Genomic DNA, 15,672 nt, shown 5'->3' with positions numbered 1-15,672 from the left:
ATACTACATTATGATAAACATTAAAAAGGTAACAAATGCATCCTCTCTCTCTTTCTCTTGTCTTTTGAAAATAATTATTCTCCCTGTAAATCATATAATGTGAAATAGTATATAATGATAAGCACAAGGCGAATTTGCATCGCCAAACAGTAAAATACCATTGTTTCACATAACATTTAACTGTGTCAGTGAATAAAAATAAATCTTATCTTAACAAAAAAAACGTTCTCTCGTATATTAGTTGCTACTCCTGCATTTTTATTTACATAAATTCTGAATATATTAAAATGTACCGAAGGTAGAATGAAAATGGAAATAACTTTGCAAATTATATTAAAAATCTGTTATACATATTATTTATTACATTATAGCTTGCAAACAAAGATAAACAGATTAACATCTGTGTAAAACTTACGCAAAATTACTTTTTAATACAATATAATTATACAAATATTTATGTTATTGTACTTTGCACTTACTTGTATTAGATTAATAAGATATCTTTTTCGATTATAAACGCAATTAACATAATGCACCATTAATGACAAACATATAATAATACATAATATACAATATCTCTTTTATCACTTGTTCTGTATATCAACGTAACGAATAACAGAAAATTTTAGTGTGAAATCAATGACTAAAATATGACTTACTTCTTTATATGTAATATAAGTATAAGTTTCCATATCTTAATTTTACACGCTCTAATTTTTTATAGCTAAGAAATTTCTACAATATTCTTCATTATACAATATGGTATCGCATAAAGATTGTTTTCCAAGAGTATAATATATATCTTTGTACATCAGTAGAATTGATACGTTAAAGATACAACAGTATCTCCTTAAAGATAGTTAAAGAATCTTATAAAACATTTTTAAAGAAAAATTATTGTAAGATTCATAAAATAATATATATATGTATATATACGTGTTGTGTGTATGTGTGTGTGCGTGCGTGTGTGTGTGTGTGTAGTGACTAATTGTAAGAGATGTATTGGGTATCGCGTATCCACAGCAAACAAAGCAAAATTATAAATAAAAAAACAGCCGCTGTATTAACTGGAACAAATATACAATATCTCGAAAATAACAGATATAAAATTTAAATTTTGTAAACGAATTTGGTTAGATTTAATGCCTCCTATATTTCATATAGGGCATTTATCTATCATTTATCATGCTAACATGATCCAAATCTGATTTGATCATTTTAATTGCACATTTGATATTTTTCTCTCAATAGATTTTTACGTAATACAAATCACTATTTTTTACACAATACAAATCCAAAATAATAATCTTTATATCAAAATTTATGATTTGTATTATTACTTTGTAGGTTCTTTGAAGATTCGAAGTATATACATATTTTTATTTTTAAAATTAAATATATTTTTTTAATAACTAAAAAGTAAAACAAATTATTAATGTTTTAATAATTTTTTTCATGTTAATAAGAGAGACCTTATCAGAGATATATCTATTGTACAAAACTCCTGAATATTAAAATTACACCAGTGAATACTTTGGATACTGCTAGATATCTTATACATCCCTATAATGTGAATATATATGCATATGTGTGTATGTGTGTCTGCGTTTGTACACATATATGCATTTTTTCGATTATCTCAATATTATTGCGCTTGCCCAGAACATTTAAAGTATTACTTTCTTCCAAATAGTTTGCTCATTATTAACCATAGACCAGCAAGAAAAAAATGTGTCCTCATATAATTTGTTCAAATTAAAAATTAGCATTTTTATATATATATATATATAAATATATATATATATATAACGTTACATAAAGAAATGTAATTCTTTATGCAACGTTATATCATTTCTTTTGTTCCGTTTAATTATTTTCTATATTTTTGAGATATTTTGTTCCCTCAGAAAATAGTAGTGGACATTGGCATTGAATAATTTTCTTTAATACCATTAATGAATACTTGTTCGAAACGAGTAATGTAACATGAAAATATCGTGTTTATGTAGGAAAATGTAATGTTATCCTCTGTCCTTTCCTTTACACGTTTCACTTATAATCAGTTAAAATGAAATGAAAAATTATATGGGAATCATCCGAGCTTGGCGAATGGCGCTTTGAGCGAAAGGATATACTATGTTCCATTGCACATGTCAACAAGGAGGTGGGCTAGATGTCGGAGCTGTGTCTACGGTTGTCGCGGAAGAGGATGCTACTGCGGTCGCCTTATTATCAGTGTTTAATCTCCGCCTGGTGTACATGATTTGTTCCATTAACTCATGATGCGCCTCTAATCGTTCAATACAATGTAAACATGCAGTCTTTGGTAGCGGGTCGTTCATGTTTACCTGCACAAATGTATACAAAATTATTTTATTATGTTTCTTTAAATATCAAATTATATAGATGATAAAGTGGTTGGTGATAGAAAATCATTTGTAAAAAAAGATGGTGTCGATAGTTCTTACAAAATCTGACAATGTTCTGTATTTGTAAAACACATCAAGAGGTGAAGTGGTATAAGCTTTCAAAGAAAAAACCACAGGATATTTATATCGTTATATAGACTTGGGATCTTTTTTTTCTCTTTGCAGATACTTGCATTGCCTCAGGATAAAGATCTGTGCAAAATGCGAGAGATCGATCAAGGAGTTCCGCACCGGGCGAAATGCTTAACGCGGTTCCTGAAGGATCGTGTGATACAGAACGGCACGTAGAAATTACCGTGATCGGCAGATAGGTGTTAATCTTCTCGGCGAGTTTCATTCTCTCGCCCTCTTCCCCGTAGATGTGGATCACGAAGCGGTTCATCTTACTGCAGAGCCTGCATATGAACCCCGTGATCACGGCCTTGTCCGTGCTGCCCATCTCCGCGGCGTTCCTTCGACGGCTGCTCCCGCGACGTTCGCACAATTCTAGCTTGCCCCCCGAAGCCGCTCGACTGTTGACAGCGCGACTCCTCGCGATCGTAGTTGCAGCGAGATAGAGTATCGGACGTATACGCTTTTTTACCTGGAGATCACTTGGAGTTTGTTTATTGCAGACTCCGTCGAACGCCAGCGCGCTCCGAGCGATGCCTCCATCAGTGCTGTATGCACCGTTTCCCAGTCCTCGTACTCTCGTCTATTTTTCTATTATAATTTGGTGGTTACCAGAAAGGGACATATAATATGGCCCAGTGATCATTTTATCCTTTGTTTAACATTGGCAAACAACGAAGATGCAATGATTCACTGTGTTGCACTCTTCTTAAATTGGAAAGGACGGAAAGGATTTTTTATTATTGTCTTTACATATCCTATAGTACTTCGCATTCCTTCGATCAAACTCCAATTAAAGAGGAGAGAGAACTGAAAAATATCGAATATCTATATCGTTTATTTATCTATTTTTAAATAATTTATATCGTTTCATACACATTTCAGTTAAATAAAATAATTTTTGGATATATTTAAATGCGAGGAACAAGTGATAAACGTATAATCCTATCCGTGAGTATCGAAAGAAAGTTTACTTTATTATACAGTTGTTACTATATACATATATTATTAAATTTTACTGTTTATTTCAATATTATTTTCGATTTTTATTTTCTCTGACTCTCTCTCTCTACAAAAGTTTATACTAAAAATACAAAACGTATTAAAACTATAAACACTACAATTATAAATTATAACAACTTTACGACATAAAAGAAAAGGACTGAAAAGAACAGACCCAGATAGCATATTCCAACATATATGCTATATGATTTCATAATTATATTAATTCTCTTAATTAGATAATTAATTTAGTCGAGATAATTGCTTAAATTAAAATTTCTGTTTAATTTGTTGATCTTTTTGCATATAAAATTTACAAAATTAATAATATCAATCTTAATAAAATATTACAGGTATGATTGGACAAATTGCTCGCCAGTGCGATTAATCGGAGTTTGTTCAAAGTTGCCCCTCCAATGAAATTTGCATAAGATTCAATATTCCATAATTGCTGTATTGCGGAACGCATCTAGGAAACCGTCCAAAGGACGCTTGCAGTTTATACGTCCCTGATGACTCGCCATTGTATGTTGATTAGAATACAGTTCAAAAGAGATGCGAAGGAATCAGCTGTCGTACATCTGTCAACAGCGACACTCTTCTGAACATGAAAGTTTTTTTACAATATCATTCCTTAACTGCTCTCTCTCTCTCTCTCTCTCTCTCTCTCTCTCTCTCTCTCTCTCTCTCCCCCCTCTCCCTCCTCCTACCCATCTTTCCCCCTCCCCCCTTAATCATATCAGGATTTGTTTACATCCTCATTGTTGCAAAAACGTGATAAGCCGATGGTTGTTTTTACAAAATTATCACAGATAAAATAAAAACTAAAGACACGCTTTTTTACCCGTTAATTGTTTTACGTGATACGAATTCTAATTGATTAATATACGCTTTAAAAGCTAATTATCTAATATTCTCAGACATGAAGCATAGAAATGATAAAAGTGCCAAACATAACATAAAAAACTCAAACATAATATCATAAAGGAAGAAATATATCTTGCATAGCGTTGAGATTGAAAAATTCCTCTGGAAGGAGCATGAACTAGCTTTTCCGCGAGCAAGTAGCGCGAAGAAAATATTTCAATACGCACAAAGAGTGAGGAGGGAGAAAGGAGGGGGGAGGGAGAGGGAGAGAGAGAGGGGGAGAGAAAGAAAGAGAGAAGGAGAGAGAAGGCAATGGTCTCGTTTTAGGTTTGAGCTTTTAGTTGGTTTTAGTGGTTTTAGTCCATTCGTTCTCCACCATTCTCTTTACACACGTTTACGTTGCATCGCGCACGTAACAGATCGCGCGCGCGGCCGCTTCCGGGAAAGTGCAAATGGATTTTTAAATCGCGACGCGCACCGCGGATTCAACATGGTGGCGATCAGCTGTCTTCTGTCACAATGACGTTCGCGACGAGAGCCACAAACCGATAAAATTTAATTGACCCGATCGGCGTGGAGCGTGCACGCGTTTACGAACGATCGCGGATACGAGTCGCGGGCCGCGCAACGCCACGGCAACGCGTGACACGTGCCGTCGTCGGATCCGTAACCTTTTCGGACGGCCAAGCGGAGTGCTGACGAAGGCGACTCCTCCGCGAGGGCGAAGCGACGCGCCTCGCTTGAAGTGAGCGGCGAGTGTACGCACGCAAAAAGCAATATGGTGACCGTTAGGGGACAGTCGTGAGCGCACACGGGGGATGTTTAATAATATTTATCGTCGTCGGCAACGTGCGTCGGTGAGCGCGAGTGATGAACTTGACGTGACCGAGGGCCTCTCGCTAGGCTAAAACAATTCGGGCACCATGTGCGATGTGTGCGTCGATTTCCACGATCTTCTGCTCTCCTGTAAGTGGAATAATATTGCACCCACAGTAGCGTTGGCTCCCCCTCCCGCCGATTCTTAACCTATCCGAACGGATTCGCGTTCGCGGCCGAGATCTCGCGGACGGATTTCACCTCCGAGGAAGTTAATTTGGAGGAACGGTGAAACGCCGTCGCGACGCGTTCTCGCTTCTTTATTATCGGAATGTCTTGTCTTCGTGAAACACGACCGCGAGCGGGGTAGCGTCTTATAACCTTAACCGAGTCTCGTTCAAAGACCGAGGCCGAGAACGTCGAGACTCGCGCTTTGTTCTTACCAACGTTTCTACATTCCGCATCATTTTTCTAAACGGATAAATCATTTTTCGTTATAATTTTCAACCGAACGTTACACTGGCGCTTTTTGAATTACGAGGGAGTTTCCGAACAAAAGCGGCACGTTTTCTTAGGTCTTTCTACTTGTGTAGATTCACTTTAATCTCGATTTAATATATTTTTTATGTTTTTTTAACTCTTAGAAAAAGATGAAGAGCATTATAAACAAGTTAAAGTTATTCCACATTGGTAGAAACGTGAACATTAGATGCGTGGATTGTATAACGATTGTTTTTCGATGAATCTCGTCGGAAAATCTCTTAGGTTCGAGAAACATTCATTCAATCAGCATTGTCGGAAATTTTCCACTGGAGATCTTACGATTTATCTTTTGATACTTTAAAGCGATATTGACTGGCGTTCGTGATTGTTTGAATTCATTTATATAAACTTGTTAAATGAATTTTTTAATTCATTTATTTATAAAATTTAAATTTTATATTTGTTATTTTCGAGATATTGTATGTTTGTTGGATAACCTAACATTGTACGTTTCTTTATTTATGTCGCGCGAGATGAAAGATTGTTTGATAAAAAAACATATTCTTGTGAATAGTATTTTAAGCTTGCACCGATTTTCTTTGTGAGTCCTGATAAATTATTTTTTTAGATGACGAACGTTCGTCGAAGGAGCAAGATGCATTGGCAACATTGTATGTAACAGATGTGGACACGACGTTGCATTATGTTAATCAATGGGTGCAAAGGTATTTTATTCGATTTAATTAACTTTAATACTTTTTTTTATGTCTTTGCTTGTTAATCTTTTCACAAAACTAAGAATAATATATCAATTTATTGGAAGGAATGATTTAGTATTAAAGAACAAAAGAAGTATCTAATCAAAATATAAATAAAGTAATCAAGATATCGATAAAAAAAAGTCTAGATGTAAGGTTTGAGGTAACTTACAAATTAGAAGCACTAAAAGAAATTATTATTGTACTGTAAAATCCTTGCATATTCTCTCTCTTTTAGTTAGATTTTATATTATTTCTCACGCTGAGAAATAAAATTTTTTATGTGTAATACAGTTCTATCACATAAATTAATTTGTCTGGAATGTTATAAATTGGCTAAGAATCTGTGGAAAATTGTTTCAACAAGTTAATTAAAATCATGTCTTTACAGCCAATATTTGTAATAAATGTTTATTAACTCCTCACAGCGAAAGGGTTAACTTTTATAATTATTTTTATATGCGTTATTATCGTAAATATTAATCACGCAATATCATTATTTTTATGATTTCTTCTTTTCTAGACAATGTATGTGCTGTTACCGCGAAATTAAAAATTTTGATCGATTTATAAGGCTAACTCAGAGTGTCGTGCTCTGTACGTTACAACAGTTACAAGTTATACAGCAAAATGAACAGCAGGAAGATGTGGCTAAGGAGACGCCTAAGGATGGAAAGGATGAGGAAGAGAAAAATAATAAGCGAAAATCTAACGACAATGCAGAGCACGCACAAGTGGAAATTCAGACGAAACAAGGATTGTGGTCTCAGTACGAAAAGGAAAGATTGTTTCATCTACTTTCGAAAATTTTTTTACTCAACTTCCCTCTCTATATTGCAATGAAACACGGCGGTGTAATTAACCCTTTAGCTCCCGTCAAGGTAAAACTTTTGTCTAATTTATTACTTATTTGCATTCTAGATCGATTAATAACGTTGATTATTTTAAAAATTAACAGGACGAAGGTGGTTATTGCGAGCCGCACGACCCCGAAGTACCGGCGCCTTTGATCCGCGCGGTATCTATATTTTGCCATCAAGGAGGCTTTAATTTGGTATCTGCTTGTTTCGACATGGAAAGCACACTGCCTGTTAGCCTTGCGCATTCTATGGTTGCAGTTATTTGTAATCTGAAACTTTGGTTGAACTATGCCAGTGTCATTCAACTGTTTATACCATTCCGCAGTCGTGTTATGAAGTACATGTGTCGTTTAGAGGACAAGGAATTGCGTACACCAGCTGTTAGGACCATGGCTGGTACGTTTCTGAAATTAAAAGCATACATGTGACAGTATTGTTGATTCACATTTGCGAATATATAAACTAATTCTTTATTTCTATATGAACACGTACGTGATGTTTCTTGTTGCATGTTTAGATTTTATGTGGACTGCTGTAAAGGATCCGATAGACTCTGTATTACCAAGTTTCGATCGTGATGGGCTTGACTTGGCATTTAAATATTTTACTAGTACAACTCTGACTATGAGGCTGGCTGGAGTAGCTCAAATAAATGCTCACATTACCGCGTCTAATGAGGTCTGCAACAACGAGGCTGTTGCCGAGGTCGAACAAGTGGGGCACGCGCTTGCTGCTTGGCTGACCGAAAACAACATCATAGCTCATATATTCGGACCAAACTTACACGTAGAGGTTATTAAACAGAGTCACATTATATTAAGCTTTTTGGCTATGGAAGGTAGGATTACATCTTCGGACATGGACACTATGTGGCAAGCGGCACAATTGAAGCATTGCGGCCGTCCGGTGTACGATTTGTTGGCGCCTTTGGTCAAACATTTAGCTCCTACCCCTGTACTTCACTTGTACTCTCTACTAGGCAAATTGGAACCTAAAGATCACACAGAGCAGAGTTTGTTTCTTGCATCAGCTTTAATCAAATTTATTTGGACATCCGGTCGTTCCGCTTATCCAAGAGGTTTAGTAATGAAGAACAGAGAAATTTTAAGGAGCACCGGAAGTGGAGTCGGTGGAAGTAGCAGCAGTGATCCAAGCGGAATGGATGGTAGTAGTCCAGAGGATGATGAAGAGGAACCTAGTCCAACATTATCAGATGGACCATCACCTAGAAAGCAACCCAGAGGCTACAGCAGTGATGGCGAAGGTACGTAATTTGTTAAATAAAATCTTGGTCTGTTTGTTTACATTTTGTTTGTATACTTGTAGGACATTATAAAGGAAAGGATCTGACAACCACTACTATCGAATCAAGTCTCAATGATATCGAAGGCCTGAATTCCGATAAGTTTGAATGTAACAGAGAATTAACCAAGGACTCCTCGACAAATGTCATTCGAGATGAAGTAAAGAGCAAACAGAGCGGATCTGACGCTGAAGCAGACACGGAGAAGTCTAATACAGAGGAAATGTTTGTACATGAAAAGAAAAAGCGAAAAATCCTGCGCAAACGAAAGAGACCACAGAAGCGTTCTTTAAGTGCCGTTGAGAAAACCTTGGAAGATATCGTTGGTCAAGATACGAAATCAAAAGATCTTCTCGTAGATGGGAAAAGCAGAACGGAAGATATGTTAAATAGTAGTCTAGATGCTTTGGCCTCCTTGGACGAGCCAAAAAGTGTCGACGCGTTGGATCGCGTTAAGCAACAAGCGATGGCTTTAGATCCAAATGAACAACAAGTTCCAACCACGGCAGCTTTATTAAGACGCAATAAAAATAAATATATGTCTATAGTAGGATATAACGTGGATCGAACGGCCGATTCGGGAGACAGTTCGCACGATGAGGATGATAGCGATGTAGCGGGTGTACTCGCTGCTGCGGATGGTCCTGGTGCGGTGATATCTGAGCTTGCTGGTTTGGTGCATGCGTCTGGTCCTACATTTTTACCTTCAGGATTGGATGAGATGCTCTCCGACGAAGAGGGTTCATACAGCAGTAGAATATCGAATAAAAGTGAAAAAAATATGGCCGACTTTGACGGCGAAGAGAGCGGTTGCGAAGAGGAACTGGCACAATTAGCCGCTCGCCATTTAACTGCTATCCAAATGCAAGCTTATCATCCTCATCATTCACACTCAACTATGACGATTAGAAGATCAGTCTGTCAGCAGTCGCAAGTGCGAACCGCTCGACAAGCGGCCACGAGATTGAGCTCGCAGTTTAATCTGGATACAGTTTGCAAACCGGGTAACACGCTGCTATGGGATCTACTTCAGGACGATAAGATAGGTCAACTAGGAGAAGGTCTAGCCTTGGAAGCGGAAAAAGCGCTATGTAATCTTTTATGCTTTAATGTTGATCGCTTGATTCCAATGAAGTTCATAGAAGGCTGCTTGGAGAATTTGGCGACCAATCGTTCCGTGGTTATATCTCTAAGACTATTGCCCAAATTGCTCGCGAGTTTTCAACAATTTGGTGCGATGGACGCGCATACGATTACAACCTGGGCTGACCGTGAACGTGGCATGATGAAACATTTCTTTAACAATTTGAAAACTTACACCGGTACAGGACCGAAGAGTAATTTATATTCGCATCAAACAGAGATACAAGTTAGATTGCAATTTCTGTCATCAATATTCTCGCCATTGGGTTCACCCGATTGTTTTCGTTTAAATCTAGAACAAGTGGATATATTATGGCAATGTTTGTCACAGGATCCAGTTTGTGCGGATGAACTCTTCAGTTGGTTGCTCAGCCAAGCAAAATCTACGGAGCAGCATGCTTTAGGGATGGATACGTTGAAACACCTGTGCATGCGCAAGTTACCGAGTCTACCACCAGAAACCATCAGTATGACAGGCCTGAGTCTGTTCCAACAATTGTGCAACCTGGCACGTTTGGCAGCGGCGCACATGGATAGACCACTCAGGGATATAGATTCGGTAGGCATGGATTTCCTGTGGCGAATTGCCCTGAAAGCGAAAAGCACAGATGTCAGTATGGCAGCTATACAATATCTCAACGGCTATTACATGTCACGACAGCTGACACAAGAGGCGGAATTTGTATCGCAATGCATGACGCATCTTGCGGCGGCCAGTGCCGATCTCGAAACTAACGAGGAAGCAAGTCTACGCTGTATACAACGCGCTTTGCTCCTATTGAGGACACATTTGGAAGCCTTTCGAAAACGGTACGCTTATCATTTGCGTCGCTGGGTGTTGGAGGGCAGAGGTGCCGCCAGCCACGTAGCCATGAACACGTCTGAGAAAGGCCAACAATTAAGAATCTTTGTGCAGCCTGCTGGTATACCGGAGAAGACGAGTTTCACTCTTCTTAATACCGACTATGTAGCGGATTTACGAGCCGAAGTCGCTAAATGGTGGGACGACACGCAGAACGCTCAAGAAAAATCAGCAGTTTCCGCAAACGCCGTTCAAAATGGTGGATCGGTTTTAGGGTCGTTGCTTACCGATGGTCCTATCAGGATGATTACCCAAGGTCAGGAATTGACTATCGAATTTGACGAGAAAACCTTACAAGAGATGGGCTTCAAGGATGGGCAATTGGTATTCATTTCACCCGGCGCCAGTAGAGGGAATGGTGGCCGTTGTAGCAAACGAGATATGGATTCGCCCTCGTTATTACCACCTCCACCCAGAGAGTCTTTACCAACTTTATTATTACTTCGACCGCAGTATTTCGAGCAATTGTTTACGCTTATGAGAACACTCAGCGCCATGAAAACGACAGTGAAAGGAGGCCAAGAAATTCCTCATACAAAGGCACAAGTACTCTCGAGAAGAGTTTGGGATACACTCACCTTATTACCCACAAGTCCAACATTGTTGCGAGGTTTCCAGAAACTCGGCGAAACTTCTCTTCAAGAATTACTTGATCCAGCGAGTCCGCAGAAGTTGATGTATTCACTTTACATAGTCGAGTCCCTGAGTCGGCGAGGTGCAACAAATCAGCCATCGTCTAGTAATCCCACTGCATCGACGACGATACACGAAGGTGGTGGCGACGCGGATGACAATCATGACGATAAGGAAAAAGATGTAGCTTGGTCCACCTTATTCGTGCAATACGGTGGACTCAGGCATCTTTTTGATATCTTTATGTCAGGTTGTTTGGAGCAGGGAGACGGCAGTGAGTGGCAACAGGATTGTCTCGCTAGTCTATTGAAGCAACTTTGTTATCTCGGTGTCATAAAAGAAGAGAAAAAACGTAACAAAGCGGACAAGCCATTGCTAGTGCCCAAGCTGAGCGAAGCAATGTTGAAAATGATGAACGTCGACACAGTGATGCCAAGAATAACGAGCATTTTAAATGATGCTTCGTTACCGCTTGATCCAAATCACTACAAGACTGGACTTTTTGGTCGATCCCAAGTGATACATTATGCCATGGCATTACTAGTTTGTTGGGTGCACAGTGATCCGGCAGTCAGACAATATTTGTTCTCGTCATCCGAACCGTTTGGGAAAACGTGGCTGCGCAGACTGATATTGGAAGATCCTGAGCCGGCAGTGAGACGCGAAGTATGTACGGCTCTATACAGATTATGTTTGGGTAGCACTGGCGCTCAAGATAGCTCAGATGATAGTTCAGATCAGATGCCAGGATTGATCGTACCCATGTTAAATACTTTACTGGAGCATCTTGTGATCGCCGAAGCTATGCAACCTTCTCATCGCAAGCCAGATCTACCACTGCATCTACACACCGTTTTAGACGAAGGAAAGGAACCTTATGGACCAGCTTGCAAGGACTATTTTTGGTTGGTATGTCGTTTGGTAGATTCTCTTCCGGACGAGGCAATTCGAGAAAGCTCAGCGGATGACACCTCCGGTACTACGGTCGATCTCGAAGCGTTAGCCATCCGGGTGATTGATTCCGTGCTCAACAGAGAACATCTAGAGACGCGACATAACACGGTGGAAGATGACGCTCTGGTCGGACTGATCAATCTCACATGTAACATAATGACGCACAATCCACCCTGTAAGCAGGATAAGATCGGTCAGAATTTATTAAATCAAGTGTTTGATTTCCTGTTCGCCTTGCCTAGTCCACGAAGTAAGCATGTACCCAAATGTAAAAGCCAGGCATCCAGATCGGCGGCTTTTGATCTCTTAGTCGAGTTAGTGAAATCTGCGCCTGATAATTATAGGATTTTACATGAAAAGCTCCTTGTCCAACATCGTCCAGGACCACACTCCCCGTATCCGTGGGATTATTGGCCTCACGAGGATGGACGTTCGGATTGTGGCTATGTAGGCCTGACAAATCTGGGCGCGACATGTTACATGGCTAGTTGTATGCAGCATCTATATATGATGCCACAGGCGCGCATTTCTATACTGGGCGCTGATTGCAGTCGTGCGAATAAGCACCAGTTAACCTTACGAGAACTGCAGAGAATGTTCGCTTACTTATTGGAGTCGGAAAGAAAAGCGTATAACCCAAGAAGTTTTTGTCGCGTATATACAATGAACCACGAGCCACTCAACACTGGTGAGCAGAAAGACATGGCCGAATTTTTCATCGATTTAGTTTCCAAATTGGAGGAAATGACGTCCGACCTAAAGAATCTGGTCAAGACATTGTTCTGCGGCGTGATATCTAACAATGTCGTCTCGCTTGATTGCGAGCATGTTAGTAGAACTTTGGAGGAGTTTTATACCGTCCGATGCCAAGTAGCAGATATGCGGAATCTTTATGAGAGCTTAGATGAAGTCACGGTCAAGGATACGCTGGAGGGCGACAATATGTACACGTGTTCGCAGTGCGGTAAAAAAGCGCGGGCCGAAAAGCGAGCATGCTTCAAGAAGCTACCCCATATATTATGTTTTAATACAATGCGCTATACCTTTAACATGGGTACCATGCTAAAGGAAAAAGTCAACACGCATTTTAGTTTTCCACTTAGATTGGATATGTCCGGTTACGTTGAGAAGAAACTCATGCCACAACACTATCAGGATGAGAAGAAAGCAGCATCCGAGAAGAGAAAATCCGAGAACGATGGACATTCCAAGTCGGACGACGCAGAGAAAGAGGAGGAGGATGTGGAGCATTATCAGTACGATCTGATCGGCGTGACCGTTCATACAGGAACGGCGGACGGCGGGCATTATTATAGTTTCATCCGAGATCGCACGTCTCCCAACAAAGACAAATGGTTTCTGTTCAATGACGCCGAGGTCAAACCATTCGATCCGAATCAGATCGCGGCCGAATGTTTCGGCGGCGAGATGACCAGCAAGACGTACGATTCGGTGACAGACAAGTTTATGGACTTTAGCTTTGAAAAAACCAACTCGGCGTACATGTTATTTTACGAATGGTGCGCCAATCCTGGCGAGCAAGCAAAAGGGGAAGAAGCGACTGTCTCGAGTCCAGCCACTGACAATACTGATAGTAATACCGGGCGATCCTCGTCGTCTTCCCTGGTGCGCAATAATATGAATAAATTACCGCCACTGGAACTCAACAAGGAGCTCGAAGACTGGATTTGGCAGGACAACATGCATTTCCTACAAGACAAAAATATATTTGAACATACGTACTTCGGATTTATGTGGCAGATATGCGGCTACATACCACAGACGTTACTCTCCGTACAGCCAGATATCACAGAGATGTCTGCGGAGTTATCCACGTCCTTCTTCATGGAAACGTTCATACACGCCAAGGAGAAGCCGACGATGGTGCAATGGGTGGAATTGCTGACGAAACAGTTCAACGGTTCGGCTGGCGCGTGTGCGAGATTCCTCGAGCGGATGGCCGGCAACTCGTGGTGGCCTATTCAGATTCTAGTCAAGTGCCCTAATCAGATGGTTAGGCAAATGTTTCAACGGCTATGCATTCATGTGATTCAACGATTACGCGCTACACAAGCACCCCTGTACCTCCTCTGTGATGAAGAAAACGATGTCAGCACCGTTGGCACACGATCTTGCGTTACGCGTTTCGTCAGAATGTTGTTGTCACTCATGGAACACGCCAAGCAACACCTTAAACATCTCACCGAGTATTTTAGCTTCTTGTATGAATTCAGCAAGATGGGCGATGACGAGGCTGTTTTCTTAATCAGAGTGCAAGCCATTTCCACGATGGTAAATTTTTATCTCGGGCATAAGACGCATGAGTTCGTTGACGCGGTCAGTGAAGAGGAAGAAGAGGAGGAGATCGTGACCGTGCCTTCGGAAAAACTCCGACCCGCTTCTCTGGACAAGATGATCACGTTGATAGCATATCTGGTCGAACGCAGCAGAGGACAAGATCATAGATTGGCATTATCGCAATCGGACCTAAGTGCTGTAGCGGGCGGCAAAGGCTTTCCCTTTTTATATCAGCAGACGCGAGATGTTATAAATCTCACTCAAACAAGGAATTTGATTCATTCGTTGTGCCGTTGGAATGATAGATTGGCAATACATGTAGTAACAATGATATTTCAGGCGATAATGAAACATACTGATGTATGCCAGCCATTCTTCAAATTGTTGACGCTGCTGACAGAAAGTTCAGGGTTGAGCGGACTGCCTTGCATGACTCAACTGATTCTCGGTAGAGTATGGGAAGCGGCAAGAGTCGCTCCGCACGGTGCACTCGAGTGGCTAGCTCTCGCAGTCACGAGGAGTAAACTTGCCCACGCCTGGGTACTGCAAGAGCTCAATACGTGGCTACAACATTACCTTCTCGAGCACTCCAATCAAAGAGTTCGCTCGGCCGCTGCTTTTTTATTGGTATCCTTAGTTCCGTCTACGCATTTTAGACAAGGTTATCGTAGTGCTCATCGTCTTGGTTTAGGCTGCAATACGTCTAGAGAACTTCAACTATCGCCTGAAGCTACTTTGATATTACATCAGATATTTACGGCACTCTTGAGACTGCTTCAGCCCGCACGACATTACATCGACATACAAACTCACGGTACAATGAAGCTCACTGCCTACTTTGCATTGCTCACATACTGCGTAGTCTCTAAGACCGAAAAATTAATGGTGAGTAAATCGACACACATACATGTATACACAAATGACCTTATAGTTTCAGCAAGAAAGGTCAACAAATATTCTTGAGGCTTTCACGGGTGTTTCCTATATGACAATCTTGTGTTTCGCGGGTTTTCTCCGTGTTCAAATCCATTCTTGGAATGCCAACGTTTCGTGAACCTTGCAGTCCACTTCATCAGGGCGAGGAGCAGCCTGATACTTATTTTCCTTATTGGGTCGTTCCCTTTATATTACGCTGCTTGTTGGGGGGGGGGGG

At 40.3% G+C, this 15,672-nt stretch overlaps 2 protein-coding genes across 2 annotated transcripts in view; one reads left to right on the top strand and one right to left on the bottom strand.

Moving 5' to 3' along the window:
- Window positions 1-1,862: 1,862 nt before the first annotated feature.
- On the bottom strand, window positions 1,863-3,009 carry LOC108768967 (uncharacterized). The gene is made up of 2 exons (XM_018519701.1): window positions 2,725-3,009; window positions 1,863-2,348 (listed from the first exon to the last, which is right to left on the bottom strand). Exons 1-2 carry the CDS (start codon window positions 2,866-2,868, stop codon window positions 2,154-2,156), a joined length of 339 nt encoding a protein of 112 aa, XP_018375203.1. The 5' UTR covers window positions 2,869-3,009; the 3' UTR covers window positions 1,863-2,153.
- A 2,323-nt stretch (window positions 3,010-5,332) lies between these two features.
- Window positions 5,333-15,672, top strand: part of puf (ubiquitinyl hydrolase 1 puf) — a 14,448-nt gene continuing 4,108 nt past the window's right edge. Inside the window, exons 1-6 of the mRNA XM_018520386.1 lie at window positions 5,333-5,375; window positions 6,337-6,433; window positions 6,990-7,347; window positions 7,425-7,722; window positions 7,844-8,590; window positions 8,653-15,404. Coding sequence (XP_018375888.1) covers window positions 5,333-5,375; window positions 6,337-6,433; window positions 6,990-7,347; window positions 7,425-7,722; window positions 7,844-8,590; window positions 8,653-15,404 — 8,295 coding nt within the window. The remainder of the gene's footprint in view (window positions 5,376-6,336; window positions 6,434-6,989; window positions 7,348-7,424; window positions 7,723-7,843; window positions 8,591-8,652; window positions 15,405-15,672) is intronic.

Source organism: Trachymyrmex cornetzi, unplaced genomic scaffold, assembly GCF_001594075.2.
Source record: "Trachymyrmex cornetzi isolate Tcor2-1 unplaced genomic scaffold, Tcor1.1 scaffold122, whole genome shotgun sequence".
In the NCBI taxonomy this organism is placed as follows: domain Eukaryota; kingdom Metazoa; phylum Arthropoda; class Insecta; order Hymenoptera; family Formicidae; genus Trachymyrmex; species Trachymyrmex cornetzi.
The sequence above is the reverse complement of the archived record's forward strand: the minus strand, read 5'-3'. Positions and strand labels throughout refer to the sequence as shown.

Bases quoted from the DNA above. Each gene is read 5' to 3' on its own strand.
- LOC108768967 (XM_018519701.1), bottom strand. From the start codon at position 2,868: ATGGGCAGCACGGACAAGGCCGTGATCACGGGGTTCATATGCAGGCTC. The intron at 2,349-2,724 runs GTAATTTCTACG...ACATTTGTGCAG, and splicing joins ACACCTATCTGCCGATCACG to GTAAACATGAACGACCCGCT.